The 26,494-nt window shown below is 33.6% G+C and overlaps 2 protein-coding genes across 2 annotated transcripts; both read right to left on the bottom strand.

Moving 5' to 3' along the window:
* Positions 1 to 193: 193 nt before the first annotated feature.
* LOC114711070 (replication protein A 32 kDa subunit B) lies at positions 194 to 4,409 on the bottom strand. The gene is made up of 10 exons (XM_028895421.1): positions 4,141 to 4,409; positions 3,720 to 3,830; positions 3,545 to 3,642; positions 3,388 to 3,429; positions 2,946 to 3,023; positions 1,728 to 1,806; positions 1,511 to 1,594; positions 1,342 to 1,418; positions 737 to 805; positions 194 to 657 (listed from the first exon to the last, which is right to left on the bottom strand). Exons 1-10 carry the CDS (start codon positions 4,240 to 4,242, stop codon positions 576 to 578), a joined length of 822 nt encoding a protein of 273 aa, XP_028751254.1. The 5' UTR covers positions 4,243 to 4,409; the 3' UTR covers positions 194 to 575.
* A 2,619-nt stretch (positions 4,410 to 7,028) lies between these two features.
* Positions 7,029 to 13,984, bottom strand: LOC114711069 (TMV resistance protein N). The gene is made up of 7 exons (XM_028895420.1): positions 13,728 to 13,984; positions 12,145 to 12,612; positions 9,984 to 11,088; positions 9,451 to 9,726; positions 7,961 to 8,791; positions 7,376 to 7,805; positions 7,029 to 7,204 (listed from the first exon to the last, which is right to left on the bottom strand). The coding sequence occupies exons 1-7, from the start codon at positions 13,967 to 13,969 to the stop codon at positions 7,137 to 7,139; spliced, it is 3,420 nt and encodes a 1,139-aa protein (XP_028751253.1). The 5' UTR covers positions 13,970 to 13,984; the 3' UTR covers positions 7,029 to 7,136.
* Positions 13,985 to 26,494: the final 12,510 nt, after the last annotated feature.

Here is a 26,494-nt window from a genome sequence, read left to right as displayed (position 1 = left end):
TGTCAATATTATTAAAGAATCAAGCATTTTATATCATATTTTTGCCAAAAATCTCGTAACACATAGGAACAACCAAAAACTAATCTTATTCGTGAGTTGTATGAAATAGCAAGGCATCTCAGCGCTATGCGTAGGATTCAATTTTAACATAACCCGAATCGATGCCTGCAAATGGATTTTACCAATAACGTTCTTTCAGAATTCCTCTAGCAATCCATTCAGCTTCTATAGGCTCAAAAAGTACTTCGGCTTCTCACTACATAATATAGTTGCAAGATAACTACCGGTCCCCCAAACAAAAGCCCCTCAACAAAGGTCCTATCATTCATGACAAACCCCTTTACAAGGCAGGTTAATTACATATCATTTAATCTGTACTAACTCATACCATCATTAGTTAGCGAGTAAAAAGAACACTAGAAACAGTAACATCAAGGTCTGGTACTAAGAAGGTTTAGCTTCTCTCCGTATTTAACGCAGCTGCTCCGATGATACGGGGTTAAGCAGAGTCAACTATCCAATGGATAATCATTACCAGACCGGCTCAGATAAGGATCAAAGTCGTTGACAAGATGTCAACCATTGATGATTGACTTGTAATGATCAGCTATAGCTTCATATATGGCGCCTTCCTCAATAAGATTTTTTATGGATAACCTGCAAAACCAGAACCTGCGTCAACATAGTCCTGCTAAGCAACATGAGAAGGGGAAGGAGGGAGGATAAGTAGACAGACATGAGCTTATCCAAAGGAAGTCCAAGATGCTGTGCAATAAGATCCCGAGAGACACCCTCCTCTTTTGCCCTGAAGCAACAGAAAGATAAAGTTGAGTAATGGACCAAGTTTTGCAAGTGAAAATTTTAACAAAAACTATATGTGCATAATAGGATAATAACACAGAATATAATGATAAGGAAATTTTGAAAACCATAAAATGTCACAACCGTATGCACCATAGGAAGCACTGGAGGGCACACTTCAATTTTGAGCAAAGCTTATGCAGATCAAACTTGCAATATATGATAAAATGTATTGCCTCACAGCTTACTTCTAATTCTTGTCTAACCCGATGTAATTCTCATGAGTTGATATTATATGCCATTGTCATTTTTCTTTTGTTTGATTCGAAAGGAAGATTTAAATTATTTTTAAGCAGTCACACGGAAAAGCCTACAATCTAGAGATTAGTCTTTTTGTTCTCTCTCTTTTTTTTCTTTTCTTTTTTACCATAATAAGAAACAAAATCAAGGATAAATCCATCCACCCAGGAGGCACCAGAGTTGGCCACATGTTCCATAAGATTAACTACTAAACATACACAAATCACATTCTAGAATTACCTGTTCGAGGGAAGATGCAAGATATCCAAGACCATATCTTCAACACTCTTCTGACCATTGTTGTGCTGACCAGAGAACTAGGAAGGACAAAAAAAAAAAAGATTACACCAAATAAGATATTAATAAAGTGGTCAAAAATAAACTTATCATTTATAAATAGTCCTCTCACTTGAGTTGAAGGGGCAGCTTGATAACCTCTTGTGGGATTAATAGGTAAGGAATTGTTCATAGATTGCTGATTCGGCACACTATTCTGTCAATTTTATGGTGTACGATAAGATAATTTAAAAATAAAAATAGCGGACAGCACAATCTTGCAAGAATCATATATGCACATTTATGTCATGTCAAACCCAGATATAATTTGCAATATTCTAAACTATTACCCGTATCCTGGTATTATAGAGATGGACGTATATACAATCGATGAAGTGACTTGCAATCTCGTTAAAGTCGCTCAAAGGCCTGGAAACAACACCAGAGCAGATTTCAAAAGTGACAAATATGGAACAAACAAATACAAGCAAATACGATAGGACTTTGCTAATGTGAAAAAACTAGCAATCAACCCATTATAAAAGTATTCATGGAGAATCAATGATAACCCAGGAAATTCATTCAAATAAACCTTTCCATATCAAACAAATGTCAATAACTGGAATTTCGAATGAACCGGGGGGGAAAAAGAATGCATAGAGAAATCTGGGGAAGTGATTCGAATGAAGATTAAACTATTAACAAAATAACAGCTTGATCTCATCGTTTACTTGATGACATGATCATTAGCCCACTTACGCTTATAATAATAGGACTAGTCATCCAAGTCACATAATTTTGTAGACTTCAAGCAGAGGGCAAAGTGACATAAACAAGGTGTATTGATTGGACTATTCATCCTACCCAATTTATTACTGCTGTAAAGAATTGTTCCAAAAAGAAAAAAGGGTAGAAATAGGGAACTAGAGCTGAAACCAATAAACTGGCCAATTGTACAAGAGTCTAATGCATGAAGGGTCAGAGGGTGGTTGAGGAAGCGGCTGGAAGACACTATTTAAGAAGGAAACCTGACATGGGAAAACGGGGAAGAGAACCTTTAAGATAAAAGTTAGGTAGTGAGCTAGACTTTCGAATGCTAGCACTGGTCTTGTGTATTAATTTCTTCTCTTGTTCTGTCTGCTCTTAATAGTGGAGATTGTTCTGCTATGTTACTAATTTCTCGTGCTGAATGAAGGAATCTTGCCAGCTCCTATTTTAGTTTCTGGTTTGCATTTGTGATTGGTCTGGAGGTGTGTAACTGAAGTGTGTGCTTGGTCAGTTGCGTTTTACTGAATCTTGTTGGCACTGGCATGTGTCTGTGTGAGACAGTGAATTGGTTTCTGTAACCTGTCCAAGGAGTACTTCTGCTTCAATATCAAATATAGGTGTCTTGCAGTGTTCTTTGTGTTATTCTAGCAGAATTTAGCAAGGTTCCTATTGTATGCATTTCTCAAAACCCAACCATCTTCACTTATAGGCTGGCACTCTGACGGTAATACATATAGAAGAAAATAAAAAAATATTGAACTGCTAAACTTGAATAACTAGACTTGATATTAATGACACACCTAAAAGAGAATACGTTTAAGGTCCTTTTTCCCTGAAAACCTTTCAAGTGTCCATGTAAGCGCACATACATTCCATCCCTGAAACCAAAAAAAGAAAAGGAGTTACTATATTTCATGGAACGAAATAAACGATACGTTCAAAAAGAGTTGGCTACTAGAAACATTAACTTTATAAACCATCTCACTGCAGAATGGCAAATAATGTTTGGACACGTAATGTTCTGAAATTCTGATTAGCAAGAAAATTACCAACTCATAAATCCATATTCTTTGTGTCAAGTTACAACGCTAGAAAGTTTGATCGCAATGATCACATAACCGAGAAAAGTTTTTGTTTAAAGAGAAGACTAATGAAAGAAATTAAAAAGGTTATGAAACTAAGAAATCATTAAAAAATAGATCACCAAGGGAATACAGCACTAGACATAAGCAGCAAAATTACCTGAGACCCTCCGCTTCATTGGCGTCTACATCTTCCTGGAGCCTGCAGATGCAAAATTACCTGTCACTGTGAACATGTAAAAGACCAGAAAAAGTAAACTCAAAAAAAAAAAAGAAAAGGCAAAACACCAACAAATAAAAAAGAAGAAGGAATTCACCATTTACTGCACTCAATTCTTCCAGTCCCATCATCTAGTACAAATGTAACATCAGTAATCCTTCCAGCTTTGTTGCACACCCTTCCTACAAGAGTGACCTAGATACGATTTTAACTCAAACTATCAGAACAAGAGAAAAGAAGACCACAGCCAGTGCAATTCAAAAAAAACTCACATTATTCACATCCACGCCGTCGATAATCATATTAGACTTATCATCACTTGACTGAAAAGCATCATTTATCTGCTTGACCGTCAGAGGAAGCAATGATTGAGCATCACGATTCTGCAAAAGCGAAGTATTAAGTCGGTTCAGAAGTTAACTTTCAACACTAACAAAGATAACTCAGCCTATAATTTTCACCAATATTCCAATATATAATCAAGCCAAAACGCAGCAAAATTACGTGGTTGCTAATTGCTCGGAGAAATTTAAAATAAATAAAAATAAAAAGAATAGAGTGAATCAACTATCGCAGTTCAGTTATTAGCAAACCAAAGCAGTAATCGCACTTGCTAGAACATAAAATGAGAGAGCAAGCGAGAGAGAGAGAGAGAGAGAGAGAGAGAGAGAGAGGTATGCGAAAGATATGGACCTTGGAATAGGAGAAGGAAGGTTCATGGCCTTGAGTTGCCTGAGACGGCATAAAGCCACCACCGGAGAAGGCTGCGGCGCCGTCGAACTCGCTCGAATGCATGCTTGTTCTCGCTCTGTGTGCAGTTCAGAAATCTTAACCCTAATAGCAGAGAGCAGCGAAACAGAACGCACTATTCCAGAGATTTGAAACTGAAATTCTGCAGAGCATCTATGACTGGCGTGGTTTCAAATTTTCCGGTACGAAAATGAATTAGTTTCGCGCCATTCTTCTTCCACTATCCTCTAGGCTCTAGCCTGAACTTGCCCCGCTTGGTCTTACATTTTCGTCTCTCTTATTTGGTTGAATTTTTTTTTTTCAAAAAAGGATTAAAAAATTAAAATGAGTTTTTTGTTTTGGTGTTTTTATTACAGTGGTACAAGTAATATGCATATTGATATTTTGAATCCTCTTATTGTAAGCTCAAATTCTCTAAATTAACTTTTTATTTTATAGTATTTTATTTTAGCCTTAATTCTGAATCAATTAAACTCAATCTCTAATATAATTTATATATATTGTTATCATATTTTACTTTTTTCTTTTTATTTCAAATTTTATAACTTTCACCTTTTTTTTTTTAACTTAGCTCCCACATCATTGTCATTGTTTCTATTATATTTATTTTCTTTTTATGGCAAATTCTAACTCAGTTAAAAGTTAAAACTATAGGCTACTTTAGAAAAAATATGAAACTATTTTAATGACAAAAATGGTCATACTGAATAGTTGATGCTCGTATCACAGATTTATGAGGTGGAAATAAAACTAGCAAGTACACCCTTAATTAAATATTTCCTTTCAACCTTTCAAAACTAGCTTTTCTGAACGTTTCTAAGCAATTTCACTTGAATTTTTTTTTGTGTGAATTTTTTTAATAAAGCTAAACAAGTTAATCATAAAAAGCATTTTAATTAGCGCAGTTTAAATGGCCAATGACCAGTTAAGAACTATTAATATTTGGTTAACTCAGCACAAATAAGTGTCATGGCCATCTTTATAATATATATATATATATTAATTTTTCATTTTTTAACAAGTAATAACTTAATTTTCATGAATCAAAATCCCTGAATTTCAACACAATAAAGTGTGAAAAGACCTTAGTCTTGGGATTTGCATGATGATCTGGATATTGAGAATATTTCAACACTAGAACCCATCTTTCAAATATATATGTGTGTGTAGTGAGCCCCCCATATATATTGCAAGAAATAAATTCAATTAGATTTGTAATCCAAATCTGATGAGTTATGTAACTGAATTTTGATTAAAAAAATAAAAATAATTAAAAAGTAGTACATTTATCAAAATCAAATACTAATACAGTATGGATTTTTTTTTTAAGATAACCTAAGAAACATTATAAACAGAAAAAGATAAAAAAATTAATGATAAATAAAAAAGATAAAATAAGCATTCAATCATTTATTGTCTATGCGCTATGACACCACTTTACTGGATTCTCGAGCTAGAAGTAGAAATAAGCCAAGCGACTTGCCAGAGACTATAACTTGGCTTGCATTTGGCTTGACCTGTTTGGCGAAAGAAGCAGGCTCAGATTTGTTTGAAGGTGTGTTTAACTTAACAAGTTAGGTTTAGGCTCTTGAAAAGCCTATAAAGTTTGTTAGATCAACCTAAGCTTGTTATAAATTTATAATTATAATATATGAAAAAATTAGTTAATAATACTATTGTTAATATGCTCTTTTAATTTATTTTTAAATTTTAATACATAGTTAATGACTTAATACTTCCTTGGATTTTGAAGTTTAGTTAATAAGTAAAGATAAAAATACAATTTAAAACAATAATATCAATAAATAATGTGATCTTTAAATTTTAAAAATATAAATAGAAAAGAAAAGAAAAATTTTGTTCCAAGAATAATAAATTAATTAACCTATGTGTTATATTAATTAAATTATGATTCCCTCTTTATTTATTGTAAACTTAATAGTTTTTTCTCTTTATTTATTTGCCTTGATTTTAATTTTCATTTTGTACTTCAACGTACTCTTATTCATAATTTTAACATATAATTATAACTAGTTTTTAATAATATTTTTGTAAATTGTAATTAAGATATAAAATAATACTTATGACACTAAAATTTAAATAAAAGACAAGACTAAAAAATTAATTATTATGTACGTTTTTTTAATCTTAACTTTTTTTAAAATATCATTATGTAATTTGATTTTTTTTTAAAATACAAACCTTTTCACAAGCTTCAGGCCAGACCAGGCCTTTATACAGACCAGACTCAAACTGAAAAATAAGCCTATAACAGGTCACAGGCCAGGTTCAGGCTTATAAGCTACAAAATAAGCCTAATTTGTTAAGAGCAAAACCTGACCTATTTCCACCCTTATCTGGAGCTTTGCTGCTTCTCCTTCCCAAAGCAAAGGTTTCTAAAAGGTTGTTCATGTTTTTTGTTTTTTTATTCCCAAAACAATTTTATAAAATTGTTTTTTAAAACAAGTATTGAGAATAAAAAAAATATGTTTACATAGTTATTTTAAAAATATCACACTTGAAATAAAAAAAATTTAAAAAATCATATTTGACAAGTGGTGACCATCACCAGTGATGATATGTGGCGAGCGGTCAGTAAAAAAAGAAAAAGATTTCTTTAATTTTTTAAAACAAAAAATAAAACAATATAAATACCAAAAGAATCTAAAAATTGTCTTGGGTCTTATTTTTTAAAAACATATTGCTGTTTTTACCAAAAAAAACATATTGCTGTTTTTTTAAAACAATCAACTAAAAACAAATTATCAAACAAATATTTTTGTTTTTTTGTTTTTGAAAATGAAAAACTGTTTTTGAAAATGTGGGGATCCTAACGACAATATAGATATTTATTTGACTCTTAAAATCTCTTAAACAATAATACAAATTATGCAATGGCAAAATAAGGAATTAAAAAGAAAAGAACTACTAAAGAATTACTAATTAATCTTTTGTCGCTTCCTCCTTCTAACATAAGTCTGCATGTTCTTCTTCTCAACTTCTCTACCTACGAAAACAGAGAAGCAAAACTGTTAACCTTGAAATCTTTCTAAAGAACAAGGTAACTAAAATTAACAATAATCTATTAACTCTTTTCCCCGCTTGAAACAAAAACTGTAATCGAATTTAACTCTTAAAAATTGTGCGAAATAAGATAGTTTCAAGAAGCTAATAATACTTGGTAATGGTGGATGCTCTATCTGTTCATCAAATGACTCGTCGTATTTTAAGTAGATTGTTGTCCTTTTCACAGTGAATCCATTACCAAAAACTACCATCACCTCCACTTGGTCATCTGAGTCTAGATTTGATATTATTTTCTTCCACTCAGCTTCTTCAAATGAAGTCAGTGAATCTTGCCTGTAGCACAGAGTGGTTGTCTTTGTATAATTTATGATCATTACACTAACACAAGATTCACATGCCTTCTTACTCAAATCACTTGAAGGGAAATATGCACAGCAAATAATCATCCCTTTCAAATCATGACCGCTAATCCGAGGCACTTTAAACTTCACAGAAGCTCTTTCACCCTTAAAACATTGCCAATAGGGGTAATTGTCGCCAGGAAGGACATATGCATCACTATAATTCCTGGGAGTCAATCCCTGGTTGATAACACAAGTAGCAACTTAGTTCAACTATATAGCAAGGCAAGCAGAAAGGTCATTTCCAATGTTATTAAAGAATTGCATATAATAGGAATGAATATTCTTTTAAACCAAAAAATAAAGAAAGAAAAAAGACGAATGAAAAAGAGAACCTGTGAGATATTCTCCAGAAGAGTAGCAGTGACTTGGTCATTCTTTCCAATTTGAATTAGAAGATGCCTCAAAAAATTTTCTGATCTTGAGATGTGAACCTGACTATGATGACCAGTTAACACAGAAGATTCAATCTCAAAGATTTTTGAAGTATTTGGTATTGTTGCCATGTCCATGCAAATTCTGGCATGAAAGGATTCCCAAATTTTTGCAGCACCTCGAATTACTTCAGGGTCATTCTCTGATATGATTCCCAACAAAAGGCTTCGTAGCTTTGCGAGGTTATTATAGACAGATGAAGGACTAGGGACATTGCTATTCAATATATCCAAGGAAATTGGCATGACCACATATGATGGAATAAGAGATAAAGGATTATTTACTGGGGACATCCGTGACCAAATGAGAGAAGGAAACACATCACGTGATAATCCCCTGTAGCCACAAAGAGATATATATCCAACACTTTTTAGCCTCACTAAAGATAAAGGCACTTCTGTTATTGCAGTGTTGTCAGCAATCAGAGTTGTCAAGGAATCCATTTGCTCTATATCTTCTTCTAATTTTTCAATCCTCGCACAACCAGACAGAATAAGAGTTTTCAGTGATTTTAAATTATAAATACTTCTTGGGAGAGTGCGAAGGCTAGTACAATCCTTCAAATTTATTAAAATGAGTTTATTGGCATGACTGATGGTAGGATGAACCTTGGACAAATTTGGACAATTTTTAAGAATCAACTTTTCAAGATTCGGTAGTTTTGAGAAGTCAGGAGTCTGCACCAAAAAAAGGGAGTGACTCAAATTAAGGATTTTTAGCCTCTCCAATAACTGCAAGAAAAGAAAATTCAAGGGAAAATTAGTGAATAAACCCATAAATAAAGTAAATCAACAACCATCAATTTTGGTATCACTATTAAAGGCTAATTCTAAAGCCTAGCATTAGAGTAAAAATAAGTGTGCATGCACTTAATGTTTGGCAGGTCTCATAAAAATAGCGTTTTACATCTTGTAAAAGAATGAACCAATCAGAAAACGGTAAGTAAAACATTGAGTGCTACTTCTTTATTTTATGGGTTTATAATACAATTAGGTATACAGTAACATGATTTTGACATGCCAGTAACGAGTTTGATCAACTTCTATAAACTTTGATTAACCGCTTTGTAAAATTTTCCATCTCAGAAAAAAGAATGATCTCCAAAACACTACACTTGGAATGATAGCTTTAATTAGCTAGATATAAAGTCCTGACAGCGAAAAAATAAGTAGTTATGATGGTGGGAAGGCTTCTATCTATAGCAACGAATTTAAATAAGAAAGTAAATTGAAGAAAAATTCAGCAGCTATATTCAAGATTAGTGATGAAAGTAGCTTCATCCAAAGCTATTATAAGAAAAGTCTTAAATAAAGACCCATCTAGAAGTTATGCAGTGAAATAAAATCTAATGACTAATACTTTCTTCCTGATGCCAAAAAAGTATACATACCTGGGGCTCCCTCCAAACTTGTTTAAGGCTACTGTACTTCAACTCAATAGAAACTAAATTTTTCTGATAAAAGTTGGCAGGGATGTATTTCAAAGGAAAGCCAAGCCAATAAAGCCATCTGAGATCTCTGCTCATGTATTTAAAGTCTCCATCAAGTTCCACATTACCAAGGCGGAGTAATCTAAGTGTCTTCATCTGCTTAAACGCCTTGGTAGAAAAATAATCTCTATCAGTTTGTGACAAACTCAAAGCTAGCCCCTCGACAAATTCTGTACCCTGCAAATAAAAAGCATATAAAATTTGAAGTGCGTACCTCTGTTATTCCTTTACTGAAGGGCAAAACGTAAACCTGTCACAAGCAAGTTTCTAGAGCAAGTGACAAACAATGAGTTTTAAAAATACATAATTTCTGCCCCAGGAGTGAAATTAACTATAAATATACCTACATGCTCAATTCATTCATGTTCAATTGGCTTTCCATGCCATTTTACTTTTTCGAAAGAATGATGAATATAAGATAGGAAAGTCCTTACAGTATGTTTTGATAATACATCAAATGCATCTTCATGGAACCATAACCTAGTACGCTTTCCAAGCTCCTTTGGTGATTGTTCTCGGATGATCTCTCTCCCCATATCTCGCAGCAAATCATGCATGCCAAGCTTGTTCTTCTCATCAACAGTTACTAGGCTTCGCTCCACAAGGACACTTATTCCAATGTGCGGAAAAAGTCCACTACCATCCAATATCTGCGTGACATCACTCCTATCCATCCCAATAAAGAAGCAAGATATATCAAGGAAGATTTCTTTCACCGTATCATCGCTTAAACCATCAAAGCTTATTTTTAGCTTCTTTTGTATCTCATTTTCGGGGATTCTTTTTAGTTTCTCTAGTACACTTCTCCACTCTTCCTCTTTCCTATCAAATAAATAGGAGCCGAGGATTTCAAGGGCTAGTGGTAGTCCTCCAGAATAAGCAACTATATTTCTAGAAAAGTCAATGAATCCCTTTTTAGGACTTGGTTGCTTAAATGCATGCCAACTAAAAAGCTCAATAGATTCTATTTTGTCCATGTTCTTTATTTCATATACATGATCCACTCTAAGGAGTTTGAGCATATGCTTATCTCTAGTAGTGATAATTATTCTGCTTCCCGGACCAAAGCATTCACGACTTCCAAATAAAGCATTTAGTTGTGCAACTTCATTCACATCATCAAGTACAACAAGTGCTCTCTTATGGCAAAGATATTCCTTTAATATGATTTTTCCTGAATCAATGCTAGGTATCACCATCATTGTTGTTCTACAGATTTCTGAAAGAAGCTGTTGCTGTAAGTTAACTGGACCAGAATCTTGCTCCCAAACTTCCCTAATGTTTGACAAAAAACTTCTGCTCTCAAATTTTCGACCAATTTCATTATAAATGGCTTTGGCAATGGTTGTTTTACCGATGCCCCCCATCCCCCATATCCCTAGCAGGAGAACATCATTAATTGAATAGCTTTCTGATATTTTAATCAAATCTTTCAAACGAGAGTCCACTCCAACAGGATGGTTAGCAATAAACAAGTCTTTCTTGTCCAATATTTTACAAACATGCTTAACGATATTCTTGATATCCTCACTTTCATCCCTGAATTACAATCAAATATAATATAACATGAGCACCAATAACATATGCATGAGTAGAAAAAAATTTGTCAAGCTATTAAAGGAAACATGCATCAGAGTTAGAACATGCATTATGAATAATCTACATAGAAACCATATTGGAAACTATGACACCGCAATACCCTTGGAACTAGAAGTGCCATTATCAAACCTTAAGTAGCAAAACTAAAAAGACAATATCGAATGAAAGTTTACCATATAATTTAAAAACTTAACAGCTTTGAGATGATTAAAGACAAATATATTTCAAAGACCACGCGTTTAGATAAAGTTGAAAATTTACACAACAGAACATTGAATCAGGCCTACATGGAAAAGAACTTTCGAAACACTTAAACAAACAATTGAACTCAAAGGAAGAGGGGCCACCAAAAAAACAAAAAAAAGGAAATCATAAGAGAAAACTCCCTCCCTTGAACACACTAAGAGTTATTTTCAACAAAGCCACTTTCAGTCTGCCAAATATGGTCAAAATACTTTCTCTCACCTTCTCCCTTTTTTAAACTAACTTTTCCATGGACCAATTACCAAACGCACCTTAAATTTTATAGGGAACAAATTGAATGGAGTAATTTGTCCTGAACTAAAAATACATTTTATCTCTTGCTTTTACCGGTGAAGGCATTTGCAATACCTTAACAATTAATTAAAAGCGTCATAAGAATAAAAGACATGTCAATTTGACCAACTTCAAAGCAATAATTTAAAAGAAAACATAACATCACTTGTGCTTGTTAAATCGCCATACTTGGGGGAAAAAAATGTAAAACAAATTTTTGGCTAACTAATAATACACTCAATATTTGACTTCAAAACTTTCAGTCGCTTGTGAGAATTCCACCCCAGCAAATTGTATGTATGTATATGTATGTATGTATGCATGCATATATGCAATATTACTTGCAAAAAATTACAAGTGACTACTTGGTGCACGTTGCAGCAAGAATCTACTGTGTATGTTTGTTTAGGCTCAGCAAAATTGAAAAGAAAGAAAAAAAATGAAATATTTGAAAATTACTTGGAGTTGAGCACAACAAACCCTGCAATGCCCCCAGCTTCACGGAGATCTGTCCTCCACCTCGACACTTCATCTTCTGTGGGTGAACTTCTTTGTATAAGCTCACGAAATGCATCTCCAAAACTGGAGCTTTGATTACGAACTTGGGTCGGATCTACGCCATAGAACACAGGCAGAGCTACCCGACCCTGTGCTCTGTGAAGCTCCATGATTTTTGAGAGCTCGTTGAGGCACCATCTAGAACCAGCATAATCTTTGGAGAAGATAATGATCGAAATTGTAGAACATTCAATTCCAAGCGGCAATTCGACTGAGATACTATTACCCCTAGGAAGGTTTGCATCATCTTTGAAAACAACAATTCCAGCATTGCTAAAAAAGGAGTAGAGATGAGAAATGAAAGATGACCGAGTATCTTTCCCTCTGAAACTCAAGAACACATCGTACCGAGCCCTATCACGGACAACACTGAGTAATAATTCAAAAGAAATATTAGTTAGATATTTTAAAATATTTTTCTAACACAATCTAATATTTTAAAATAATTTTAATACTACATCCGATTCTCATTATAAGAGCAGTTGACTAATTTAAAGAGATTAAGGAAGTAAATTGAGTTAGTTATTTATTCTAAATAGGTGTTGTCTTTCTTAAAATATCTTTGCTAATCAAGTGTATTAACTAGAACTATAATTATTAAAAGGATTATTTTGAAAAAAGTTAAGTAAATATGAGAGACAAAGTGAATTGGGATCTTATATTTACGACCAAAATAAAAGTCAAATAGTGTCTTATATTAAAAACTGAAGGTAGTATAATTTTATTTAAATATTTTTTATTAGCAACTAACACCTTAAATTTAAAATGTTAAATGAGGGATGTTCACATTTGCCGAACAGGACAAAAAACAGAAAACAGGGATGTGGGCAAGACTCGGAGCATTGTGGCTCAACCTGCCCTGGATATATTTTTAAAATTTTTTCCATAATATTAATATATATTGCATAATATTAATACATAATATTGGGTACTAATAAATAAATATTTTAGACTGTTAGATGCATAAAAATTATTTTAAAATACTAATACTATTGGAAAAATACCTTAGACGATAGATGGAGCAAAAATTAGTCTACGAACTACTGAAAAAAAAATAATTTAGGGTATTTTTTTCCCTAATGAATTTAGGGTATTAAATGATATTGAACATTGAAATATTTGTTGACGAAGGACACATAACCTAACTAACTCTGAAACACAAATGTAACAGCTGTTATTTATTCACTTAACTCAAAATGGCACCGGTCAGCAAAGTGAGGAAAATAAACATCCAAGTCTAGGAGTAAATTTATATGTCGAACAAATATTTATACTAAAATAATGTGAATCTACAAGTGGAATAATATTTATATCATTTTTGCCAACATCATTATTTATCATTTAAGCAGTACAAATTCATAATCGTTACATGTTTTTAGCAACAATAAACCTCTAAATTTAAATCTTGGAATAAATTTTCATTAAAAAATATTTTTTAAAAAAAATTAATATTTATTTACTTGGCGAAAAATAAAAGCACTAACCCAGCTCTAACCAGAAACTCCTCCAAGCCCATGCTTCCTAATGAATTTGCCCTCTCGTTACTTCCTAATGAATTTGCCTTCTTGTTACTCGCTAACCCGTCTTCAACTAGAAACTCCTCCAAGCTCATCTCGTTATCAGTTTTTGCTGATGATTGAGGCGCCCTCTGGTTTTTCGCTGATGATCCGTGCGGCCTCTCGTTCCTTGCTACCCCAGCTTTTACCAGAAACTCCTCCAAGCTCATCTCGTCATTAATTGCTAATGATTGAAGCGCCCCCTCGGGGCGAGACGTCATATGGTCTTCACTCGTCGGAGAGGATCCCGTCGCCGGCCACCGAGGTGAAGATGCTGGTCGATCCGTACGGTCCATTTTCTGTCACAAGCCACAATGATCAGAAGAAGAAGAAGAAAGAGATATAAGAAGCTTTTGCTGCTTCTAAATCTCACCTCGCAAGAATTTTCTCAGCAAATGAAGGTGTGATGAAGGCTTGGTGAAAGTAGCCACCCCGCCAGCCGAGTAGGCTTTTCGCCTTTTTCTTTAGAAGCCTAGCGAGTTTGGAAAAGGAGCCGATGGAGAAGATAAGGGGAAATGAATTACGTTTCTTTTGAGACAGAAGGGCAAGGCGAACCAAAGCCTCGTGATAACAAATAAAAATATTTTTAAAATAGCCTGTAAGAGTCGGGTCCGACTCGTCGCAAACGGGAACGCAAGGCGCTTTCCCTACCATGTCATGGACTCGATACCTGCGAGTGCATCTGAGATTAGTCTGGCCAGTTATGCTGGGATACCCTGAGGCAGCGATACCATCCTATTCAAAAAAAAATATTTTTAAAATACCTGGGTTTGCTTCTCTTAGAAAATTAAGATTCATGTACTAATCAAGTTCAAGCTTGTAACATAGCTTCAATGCATATAAAAATTAATCGTAGAAAATTAAGGTTCATGTACTAATCAAGTTCACATTTTTAATATCCCCGATCACGTAAGATCTAATTAATTGATTTAAATAGATTAAAAATATTAATTAAATTAGTTAATATGATATATATTTTCTAAAACACAATAAACATCTTTTTAAATTAATTTTCCCTTCCTCTTCTACTTGATTATTACTAAAAAAATATCAATAAGATTAATTTAAAAAATATATAAATTTATAAAATAAATGTTATATATAAGACTAATATTAATTTTCTAATTACATTCTATATTAATAACCACATGAGTATTTAAAGTCCAAAGTAAGAAGTAGTAACAATACTCTAATAATTGCCCTCACAAAAGTGATAGTGCTCTTTGCTTTTCTCATCTTTATTCCTGTCACGTGATGTAGACATCTACTGTATCATCCCGGTCAACAACAAAAAAATCCAAAGTATCATCGTGCTCGTTAAAAAAAAATTACGTTGAAGACCATGATTAAATTAAATTATCTTCATGATGGCGCGTAATTGATGCTGATCATCTCTTTGAATCTCATACTCCCTCTTGTTCTTACTGCAAGAAATTCTCACGTATAAATAAAAAAGACAATTAAAAATCTGTCTTAAATTAATAATTTATTTCAACTTAAATAATAAGAAAACTTAATTTGGAAGCCCTTATAGTTTTTATCTATTTTGAATTAGGTCCTTATATATATTTTTTATTAAATCCTTTAATTTTTTTTACTGTTAGATTAGTTAATCCTTACTGTTAATTGTTAAATGACTATTAATGCTGTTAAAATCTCTGTTAGGACGTCTGAGACATCTCCTTCGCCATTTAGCCTGATCCGTTTCCTCCAGCTATCTCTTGTCCAGTTGATATCACCTCCACTCTCTTCCGTTCACACTACCCCACTATCTCTCTCTCCTCTTTCGGTGCCAAAAAGTTGAGTCCTTAGTCTGAAATTCTGGCACAGAAGTTTACACCGATGAGGATGTTGGATGACTTGACATAACCATGAACTATGCTTTGTGCAACCACTTCATGCAAATACTCAAACCCTCCTTGTGCTCCTGTCGCGATTTTCAACCTCTTCATCTTATCCAAAAGCGAAGCCCACTTGTGTTTGATGCAGATACAGTTACAGGCTTACCCAATTCACTCACTGTGATTCTCTCGTCGGCTTCTTCTGAGAAACCCATGATGGGAACTATGTTGGGGTGTTGTGCTAATGAAAGCTGTTTTATCATAGAAAAGAACACAAAGTTCTGCGTTGCTCAGAACAAGTCAAGGGTGAATCCTTTTGACTGCTACGAGCTTGTCTTTGTCTGAGTAATCTTGCGTACACAATTTCGAGTCAGACCTTGTCGACGATTCTCCGGTGGTTGAAGCCTCTGTTTTGGCGTCGATGTTGCTAGGTATGAACAAGCACAGATTTTTACAGGGAGTGCTTCTTTGGATTCTGCTGCAGTTTCTTTTTGCAAGCAAGGAATAGGATTATGGCGAGGATGACAATGGATATTGACAGACTAAGCAAAGACCAAATCATAATCAATATGGTTAGGAGTAAGAAGATTCATTTTTGTGAATTGTTGAAGAAGAAAATGGAGAGAGAAGGAAAGGAGGTGGAAAACGCAGTGGGTTGGTCAAAGAGGCAAGAAAAAGTGGAGTATCTATATATGAGAGTTTAACAAAAGTTGGTGTGAGATTGAGGCTTTGAATTTGAAGACAACAGAACACCACTTGTCTCGGTTCAAAGCACAACAGTGGAGATGTTCAGACGTCCAAGCAAAAATTTTAACGGCGTTAACAATCGTTTAAGTGCAGGGACTAATGGATCTAACGGTAGAAAAGTTGACAAACAAATTTAACAAACTTTTTTTGGGTTAAAAAAAGAAGGTAACATCTTGATGCAATTATAAGTGAGACCTGCTATTGGGGATTAAAAAACACAAAGCCACTGCTAAGAATAGCTATTAAATGTGCACCAAAGAAATAAGTTCAAGAAAAACAGGCTGAGAATAAAAACAAATGGTACATAAAATGGACAGCCTGGATTTTATAGTTTTATTATATAATTTAGGGAAAATTTCGATTGAGGACCGCTGATGGGAATTAATTTCAAATAGCTCCAAAAAAAATCTGAAATTTCAGTTAAGGATTCTGAAACTTCACTGAATAACCCAGGGGACAAACTAAAATTAATTGCTGAAGCCATTTTACTGAAATGCCATACGAACTGCATCTGTTGAAAAAGAAGAAGAAAGAGGGAAAAAGAAGAGCTTGGTGAGTGGGGTAAATCATTTTTCCCAAAATTTTCGTTCTATTGAGCATAGCTGGGTTGTGATAGTTGAATAATGTAGAAATGAGTGTTTAAATGTATGGGTAAGTAAGTAGTAAGTGAGAAAAAATCTAATATAGCTTTTAAGTTTAGAGAGAGATTATTATCTTCTTCTTCTTTGAAGTTAATAAACATAAGGTGTTAGTGATTTTTGAAAAGTGGGTGAAAATAAGTGAACACTGACTGTAATACGTTGTTAAAGGAACTTAGGAAGGGAGAACTGAAAGAAAAATGGGTGAATGTGCTGAAATGGGTGATATGAAAATGAAATGTGCATAAAAATAGTAACTTGTAGTTGTGAAAATATGTATTCGGATTGTAAATTTGCAAATTGGAGTTGTGCAGGAAAATGGCAATTTAATGTTATGAAAACCGGTATTTCTATTGTAAACCCACAAATTCCTGTTGTTAACGCATACTGTCTATTATTATTGAAAGTTGATTGAAATTGATAGTTGAATGATGTGCAATAACGGATTATAAATGGTTACTAGTGGCGGGAAACAACTATTTTGCAGAAGTATGAATTGATTAAGTGCTTATCTATGAATGCATTATTTTTAGATTTCAATCTTGTACTCCACTGTGTCCCTTATTTGATGGTTCTTAATGTTATACAATAGAAAGAACTCAGTTCCCTAAGGTCAAACTTGCTGTGATGACTCATTACTCATGCAAGAAATACACGGTTGGCAGCTGTTGTACAACTACTTGCAAAAATACAGACACAACCAAGAGAAAATTGAAGAGGGATCTGTCAACTCAAGATGTCTTTTATGTTAGCAAAGGATGTGTCAATTTTTATGCGTAAGGATTACCCAAAATTTCATTTTCAATGCAATGAACTATATATTATGTGTTTATTACATGTCTACTAATGATAATGTATTTCCCCCCACAAATTTCATACTTTGAGTGTAAATGTTAACTACTGGAATTAAGGAATTTGCAACAATAATAGCTAAGTTTACAACAGGGGCTCCTGTTTTTGCAAGTGGTTTTTTAAAATATAACTGAACCATCACGCTAGAGTTTGTCAAGTGTGTTCACGATTAGGTTTAGACAATTTGCAAAAAGCGTTGCGAAATTTAGAACAGGAACTCGTGTATTCGTAAATGGACTTACGTAATTGGCAACAGGAGTTAGGGAATGTGCTAAAATGATACATGCATTACAACAGGAATTAGAGAATTTGCAAAAACAATACATTAATTAACAACAGAAATACATTCATTCACAAATGGACAAAATCTTTCATACATTTATAATTTTACCAGCCAATTTTAGCACAGAATTTGGGATAGCTTGTTGTCACGTACAGTCAAGAAATATTTCAACTATCAATTCATTATACGAAAAAGATTACAACCCACCACCAAATATGTCCACTTACTCTCGTGCACTGTCCAACTGTGATGCTTGTCTCAAGTCTTTCTCATTGTTGCAAACATAAACATGCCAACTATTATCGTTGTACTTAATTAATTGTCCTACTTCAATATCATCGATAAGGTCCAAAAATGTTTTCCTGTTCAAACTAACTGTATACTTCATTTTATATTGACCACTGCTTAGCCAAACATCATTTGCTACCATGCTTTGTAGTTCTTCATACATTATCCTTTTTTGATCAATCTTATACTTATAATACTCCTTTCATATACTAATTTTCCTTCTAAGGTCTTCACAAATTCCCCTCTCATATCGAAGATGCAAAATAGTTGTTTCCCGCCACCAGTAGCCATTTATAATCAGTTGCTGCATATCATTCAACTATCAATTTCAATCAACTTTCTATAATAATAGACAGTATGCGTTAACAACAGGAATTTACAGGTTTACAACAAAAATACCGGTTTTCATAACATTAAATTGCCATTTTCCTGCACAACTCCAATTTGCAAATTTACAATCCGAATACATATTTTCACAACTGCAAGTTACCATTTTTCTGCACATTTCATTTTCATATCACCCATTTCAGCACATTGACCTATTTTTCTTTCAATTCTCCCTTCCTAAGTTCCTTCAACAACGTATTACAGTCAGTGTTCACCCATTCTCACCCACTTTTCAAAAATCACTAACACCTCATGTTTATTATCTTTAAAGAAGAAGAAGATAACAATCTCTCTCTAAAGAAAAAGAAGATAACAATCTCTCTCTAAACTTAAAAGCTGTATCAGATATTTTCTCCCTTACTACCTACTTACCCATGTATTTAAACACTCATTTCTACATTATTCAACTATCACAACCCAATTATGCTCAACAGAACGAAAATTTTGGGGAAAACGATTTATCTCACACACCAAGCTCTTCTTTTTTCCTCTTTCTTCTTCCTTTTTAGTAGATGCAGTTCACAGGGCATTTCAGTAAAATGGCTTTAGTAATTAATTTCAGTTTGCCTCCTAGTCCTTCAGTGAAATTTCAGAATCCTTAACTGAAATTTCAGATTTTTTTGGGGGACTGTTTGAAATTAATTCCCATCTACGGTCCTTAATTGAAATTTTCCATATAATTTATATAACTAATTTTGATTACGAAATATACTAATTATTGATAAAAAATAATAAAGACAATTTATCAAAATCATACACAAAGATAGTATGGAGTTTTTCAAGACCAAATAATCTAAGAAATGTTATAAAACAAAAAAGATGAAAATACAAAGACAAAAATAAGAAAAGATAAACATTGAATCACTGCTAGTCCTACCTCCTGCCCCAATTCTCCTATCTGAAGCTTAGGTTCTGAGAGCTTAAAATCATGGTTTTTTTCTTGTCTTCTGCAAGCTTTTCTCTACCTACTGATATAGAAGTAAAAATGTTAAACTGAAACTCGCCTAAAGAACAAGGTAATTTAAAATTAACAATAATGAACTCTTCTTCCCCCTTGAAACTAAAATGTTAATAAAATATAATTCTTAAAAAGTTAAAGAGAAAATTAATCTTTTGGTCTTGTAAGTTTTAACTCAGTTGTGACTCAATCTTTTAATTATGACTCGGTGTAACTAAATCCCTAAACTTGTAACTAGCTTAAAACTCAATCTTTAATATTTACTGCATTTAAACATTATATCACCTATAAGTCAAACTGAGTCATCCAACCTGTCATGAATAAGCTGCCATATAAGAGCCACATCAGCATAAGGAGAGAAGGGGGAAAAGCCTGGGCAATCAACGATGCCAAAGAAAAGGCCAGTGCTGGAGAAGACAACCCAATTCTGACACCAAAACAGTTGTCCTCAATGACACACTCACCAAATACATGAGTCTCGAGTACATTAACAAAATCATTAATTCGTTTTCTCTAACTGAATTCCATCTTCCGTGCTTGATGCTTAAAATCACACTGTGCCCACCCATTGTATAGAAAACAAGTGACCCACAGATTGAAAATACGTGCTTCAAAGTCACTCCATATAAGGACAGCTATTTTACTGAATTACATTCTAAACATTTTTTTCGTTACTCATTCATCCTATGACTATGCAAAACAATAGAAAAAAAAAACAAGAAAAGGGCCGAGATAGTGGAGGAGGAGGATTCTTATTAGTGAGCTATTGTGTTCAAGGGAAAATTGCACCAAAGTCCCACCCAAGAGCATTAAATACAAAAAAGTTCTTTGAAATTATTAAATTATTCTGAAGTCTCAAAGGACCTTATTACAAAATAATTCATTTGTTTAATTACCAAATTGCTCTTTTTTTTTTTAAGTTTGCATTGATAACTAAAAGAATAGTTATTGACAATTTAAGGTGTAAAGATTGACAACTATCGCTGTAGGTATTGACAACTTATGCATTATATTTTGTGATATGGTGAGAAAATATATTGTCAATACCTGTTGCGATAGTTGTCAATCCTTACACCTTAAGTTATCAATGACTGTTCTTTTAATTGTCAATGCAAACTTAATAAAAAAAAAAAGGGCAAGTTAGTAATTAAATAAATAAAATTTATTACAATGAGATCTCTTGAGACTTTAAAATAATTTAATGATTTTAAGATATTTTTTATATTTAATTTCCTTGAGTGAGACTTTATTACGATTTTCCCTATGTTCAATTTCAATTGTTCTTATATCTAAAGCATCATTAAAGGATGGATGTTGTCACAACAGAGAACGTCTATGCATGTGAAGTCCCACATCGGCTGGAGAGGGGAATGAAGCATACCTTATAAGAGTGCGGATACCTCTCCCTCGCAGACGCGTTTTTTGGGTGGTTACGGCTTCACCCAGGGGAACAAAACTGTGAGGTGGCTACGGCTACACCAAAACAGATAATATCTACGAGCGACACCCTAGGGTGGCTACAGCTGCACTCCAGGACCTATGGATGTTACAATGTAGGCGGAAAAAGTAAACATATTCTTAGATCCCAGTGCCTAGGCTTTTTAATGAGTGGTCATTGAGGATAACTGTTTTAATATCGGAATTGGGTTGTCTTCCCTGGCAACGGCCTCTTTTTGGGATCGTTGATTACCCAGGCTTTTCCCCCTTCTCTCCTTATACTGATGTGGCTCTTATATGGCAGCTCATTCATGCCATGTTGGATGACTCATTTTGAGTTATAGGTGATAAGGATATAATTTTTAAATGGAGTAAATATTAAGTACTAGATTTTAAGCGAGTTAAAAGTTCAGGGACTGATTTATACCGAGTCATAATGAAGGAACTGAGTCACATCTGAGTTAAAACTTAATCTTATTACAAATAACTAATTTAATTAATTTTTTTAATATTCATAAATTAATTATTTAGTTTCTATATGAGTAGGATAGTATTAAGGATGAATACAAAATTCAGAAAAGAAAAAGGGGAGTTTAAAAAAAAAAAAAGAGACACTAAAACTTGAGGATAATTCGTCCTCACTTTGGCAAGGAGACTTTTTATCATCTTCACTCATCAGAGAGCGTTCTATCGCCCGCCGCTGAGGCGATGATGCCGGCCGATCCGTACGGTCCATTTTCTGTCAGCTGCCACCGCAACTGTTTGAATCTTTATGCCTGCAAATGAGAGGCGTATTGAGTTATGCAATCATCCATTTTGGGGCAAATCCAACATAAAGATGAAAGCAAGAGATTTGAGAGGAAGTTAATTACCTGTGTGTCGAGGTGGGAAGGATGAGAGATTAATCTTATTTACCAAGGTGATCGGAAGAAGAAAGACATATAAGAGGCTTTTGCTGCTTCTAGATCTCACCCCTTCAGAATTTTCTTCAGAAATTAATGATCCTGTGAAGAAGGCTTGGTGAAAAGTAGCTACCCGGCTGGGCAAGTAGGCTGAGAAAAAAATGTTCAACCCAATCCAAAGAAAAAAAATCGACTTGAAAAAATGGATATTTTTGAGTTGGGCTAAACATAGGCATGACAAGGCCATGGGCAAGATATGCCGCCCCTTACCTATTCGGCTTAGCCCAAAAAATATGTATTATAATGTATAATATATTATGATATTGTATTTAACCATTGTTTTGGACCAAAAACACAATTATGTTCCCTGCACGCCTTGAAATTGTCTTAATAACGGTTTTTAAGTTCTGACTAAAACGGTGAATTACTCATAAGATAGTCTGCAGCGGAAATTAATATACTCCTCCGGTCTTTAATATAAGACCCATTTAACTAATTTGATTAGATTAAGGAAGTTAGGTAAGTTAGTTAATTATAAGGAAAGTGATACATTTTTCCTAAAATACCATAATCATTTTTCTTAATACCACCTCTCCCTCTTCTACTTGATTATAATTGAGGAAGTATCCATAGGAGTAATTTAGAGAAAATTGATAAATATGAGAAATGGGTCTTATATTTAGGACCAAAACCAACTCAAGAATTGGGTCCTATATTAAGGACCGGAGGAGTACTAACGTATCAATCGAATTAGAAAATTGGGATTTTAGTGGCTGGGTAAATGATGGATATTGTTGCTGGCCAAAAAAAAGAACGATACATATTGTTGATTTTTTTTGTTTCTTTGAAGCAAGACAATGTCAGCAATAAATATATAGCAAAAAAATATTACTACCTTCAATTCTTAATATAAGAGCTTGTTTGATTTTTATTTTGGTCCTAAATATAATATTTTAGTCTATTTTGTCTCTCATATTCATTTTTTTTCAAGAAAGTATTTGTAATAATGGTAGTTCTAGCCAATATATTTCATTAATAAGGATATTTTAGAAAAAACAACACCTATTTATTATAAATAACTAACTTAACTAGTATTTTTAATTTATCCAAATTAGTCAATTAACTTTTATATTAAGGATTGGAGGTAGTATATTATAAGCATGGAATATATTTTTCAGGTATTATTAGAAACTGTTTTCTTCATATGATATATCAAAGTGTTACTACTTGGGGAAGGAAGCCCATCTCATTCAGCCCGCTTTTGCCCAATCCAAAATGTTTAGGACTTCTATGTGCAGGGCTAGATAACAAGTTACAAAATGCAGCTTGCTCATCTTTTAGACTAGGCATCAAGCAACGGTTCAATGTTATTGTATTGAGACATTTGATAGGTCAGTGAGGGATGATCTTATGCGCTATAATTATCCTTTTAGAGGCAAGCATGTTTTGATGGCTATTGACTTTTGTCAAATCCTTCTAGTTATTCCTAAAGGCTCACGAGCCAATGTTGTTAATGCATGTATTAACTCTTCATATTTATGAGATTATTGCATCATATTTCAATTGACACAGAATATGCGATTGCCGTTAAATCAACAAATTAAATGAAGATTGTAGTTAGTTATAACATTTTGAACAATGGTTTTTGGATGTTGGTGATGGTAAGTTAGGCATGCCCCATGATGACACAATAGAGATAGAAATGCTTCGTGAATTATTGTTGCAAAATTACACAAATCCCGTGGCTGCAACTATATATCCCAATTTGTTGGAGAATTTGACTAATAGTGATTATTTTAATGACAGAGCTATTCTATCTCTAACAATTGAAGTTGTTAGTCACATGAACGAATTTATGTGTTCTATAATTCCTAGTGTTATGTTGAATATTTTAACTGTGACTTTGTTTGTAAATCATCGCAGGATAGTGATGGTTTTGCAAACCTTCATATAACAGAGTTCTTGAGTACCATTTCCAGCTCTGGGTTACCCAGACATAAGTTGACATTGAAAGTTGGAGCACTTGTCATGTCGTCGAGGAATATTGATCAAACCTCTGGACTATGCAATGGGACAAGATTAATGATAACTCATTTAACATTGAATGGTTCAAAGCCAATGAGAAGGTTCTAATTCATCATATGGACATGAATTCTTCTTATAGTCTTTTGCCATTTCGAATGAATAAATATAGGAGGTAGTTCCCAATTGCATTATCATTTACAGTGGCTATAAATAAAAGTTAGGACTAATTATTACGCTTTGTAGGTTTATACCTACCAAAGCCTGTGTTCACACATGGTCAACCATATACTGCTCTTTCAATTGACATTCTAAAGATTCCGTTGCATGACAGTCAAAACAAAAATGCGCAAACAACCACCAATGTTGTTTATAGGAAGGTTTTTCGAAATGTTATCGTGGGAGTTTGAGTTGTTATCATTTGGTGAATTGTTCGAAGTGGAATTTTTTTTTTTTAAACTTATGACACACATTTATTGTTGCTACGTATCCACTCATTTATTTGGATTGCTCTTTTTAATTGTTAAGTGAACTATTATAACTGAGTTGTGTTTATTTTTCAGCTTTAGAAATGTGAAGCTAACGCATTCTGCGCATCATCTGGGTTAGCACATTAGTTTCTCAAACAGTTTGATCGAAGACCTTCATAAAATCCACGAAGGATCCACAAAGATTATTCCGAAATGAAGCAGATCAAAGAGACTAGGATGTCGTGGATCTGAAATGGTTCTGAAGGTGGGTTTAAAGCTCGATTGTCACACTATCAGTGAATCACGCCGAAGTGTCGAACTGTCGAAGCTTGAAGGAAGGAAGCACAGAGGAGTTGAGGATGTTACCAACTATGTGATGACAGTGCGAGAGCAAGAAGTCTGAAGAGGCAAGGAACGACCGAGCTCAGCAGGAAAGAAATGGAAAAGATAAAGGTCATTCTTGGGTAGTTGAAGATGGAGGTTGGTAGCCGCCGCCGCCTCCCTCTTTGCCGTTGGTCTTGTTCTTGACACCGCCACCAGGTGAGTGCTCACTCTCAGTAAGGCTCCGCATAGCGGCGATAGTGGTGGGGTGTGAACTGGCTGGAAGAAAAGAATGGAAGGGCAAAAATGGGTCAGGATGGCATGGAATTGATTTCTTTGGGGGTAAGATGGAAATCATTTCCATCCATTTTGATGGGGTTGGAATTGAAATATTTTTCAATTCCATCGTAACAAATAAATATTGGGATGGAAATTAATTCCATTTTTATTTCCGCAACCCCTTTAATTCTATCGTACCAAACGTGACAACAAAATTTATGGTAGGTAATTTTACTCTTATAAGGAAAAAAATACAAGTTTAAATCTCGAGAAACGAATTTATTGTGAGAGTTTTAACCTTAACACTCTTGACCGATAGAGCTTAATCTTAAACTCAAAGTGATTGTTATTTAAAAAAAAAGAAAGAATGATTTTGCCCACGTTTCCAAGATTGCTAGCTTGACCGCTTGTTTACTCGTGTGAAAAAATCAATCATAGAAAATTAAGGATTATGCACTAACCAAGTTCACACACAAACAAACACACATTTCCAATAAATAATAGTAACAATACTTTAATGATTTCTTGAACTAAAGTAATACTAATTGCTTGTCTCCTCTTTATGCCTACTATCCTTGTCATGCGATGCAGACATCCAACAAACCATCATGTTCATTAAAAAAATATTATTCTGAAGATTGTGATTAAATTATCTTCTTAATTGCCCGTGATTAACGCTGATGATCTCTTTAATAAATCTGAAAGAGTTGTTAGACAAATTTATCAAACTCTCTTTTTCCTTTTGGTGGTCAAAAAAGCCAACATCTTTGTGCAATTATAAACGGGACGCGTTATGGGGACTTAAAAAAGAAAAGAAAAAGGAAGTGCTCATCTGACTCAGATTCAAAGCACATATAAAAGCAAATTAAATTAGAAAAATAAAAAATTGAAATTACCAAATGACAAATCAGATTTGGTTTTCACATTGTAATAGGTTTTCTTATTTTCACATTGTAATAGGTTTTGACAATACTTAATTTATAAATAACAACATATTTTTATAAGAATTTTTTATTTGAGATTTGTAAATAACAATATATTTTTATCAGCAGTATGGAAAACACAACGGTTAGTATAGGCTGAGAGATCTTTCTTTGAACTTAACATTAATTTTTTATTTTATTTTGCATAATAGTAAAGTATAATTTTAGTCATTTAATTTTACATAATGTTCCAATTTAATTCTTTAACTTTAAAAAATATATTTTTAGCCTTTTAACCTTAAAACTATTAACAAAACATGACGATATAAAGATCCTAAATGTTTTTT

This window comes from Neltuma alba, unplaced genomic scaffold (genome assembly GCF_004799145.2).
Source record: "Neltuma alba isolate B1F8T4 unplaced genomic scaffold, ASM479914v2 tig00011277_pilon, whole genome shotgun sequence".
NCBI lineage: Eukaryota > Viridiplantae > Streptophyta > Magnoliopsida > Fabales > Fabaceae > Neltuma > Neltuma alba.
The sequence above is the reverse complement of the archived record's forward strand: the minus strand, read 5'-3'. Positions and strand labels throughout refer to the sequence as shown.

Excerpts from the sequence above, each read along its gene's own strand:
- LOC114711070 (XM_028895421.1), bottom strand. The coding sequence starts at position 4,242 with ATGCATTCGAGCGAGTTCGACGGCGCCGCAGCCTTCTCCGGTGGTGGC. Across the intron at positions 1,807-2,945 it reads TTAAACGTATTCTCTTTTAG|GCCTTTGAGCGACTTTAACG; the intron begins GTGTGTCATTAA and ends TGTTGTTTCCAG. Across the intron at positions 1,419-1,510 it reads AAGCTGCCCCTTCAACTCAA|TTCTCTGGTCAGCACAACAA; the intron begins GTGAGAGGACTA and ends TGTCCTTCCTAG.
- LOC114711069 (XM_028895420.1), bottom strand. The coding sequence starts at position 13,969 with ATGAGCTTGGAGGAGTTTCTGGTAAAAGCTGGGGTAGCAAGGAACGAG. Across the intron at positions 9,727-9,983 it reads ATGTATTATCAAAACATACT|GGTACAGAATTTGTCGAGGG; the intron begins GTAAGGACTTTC and ends TTTTATTTGCAG. Across the intron at positions 7,205-7,375 it reads AGAGCATCCACCATTACCAA|GTAGAGAAGTTGAGAAGAAG; the intron begins GTATTATTAGCT and ends CTGTTTTCGTAG.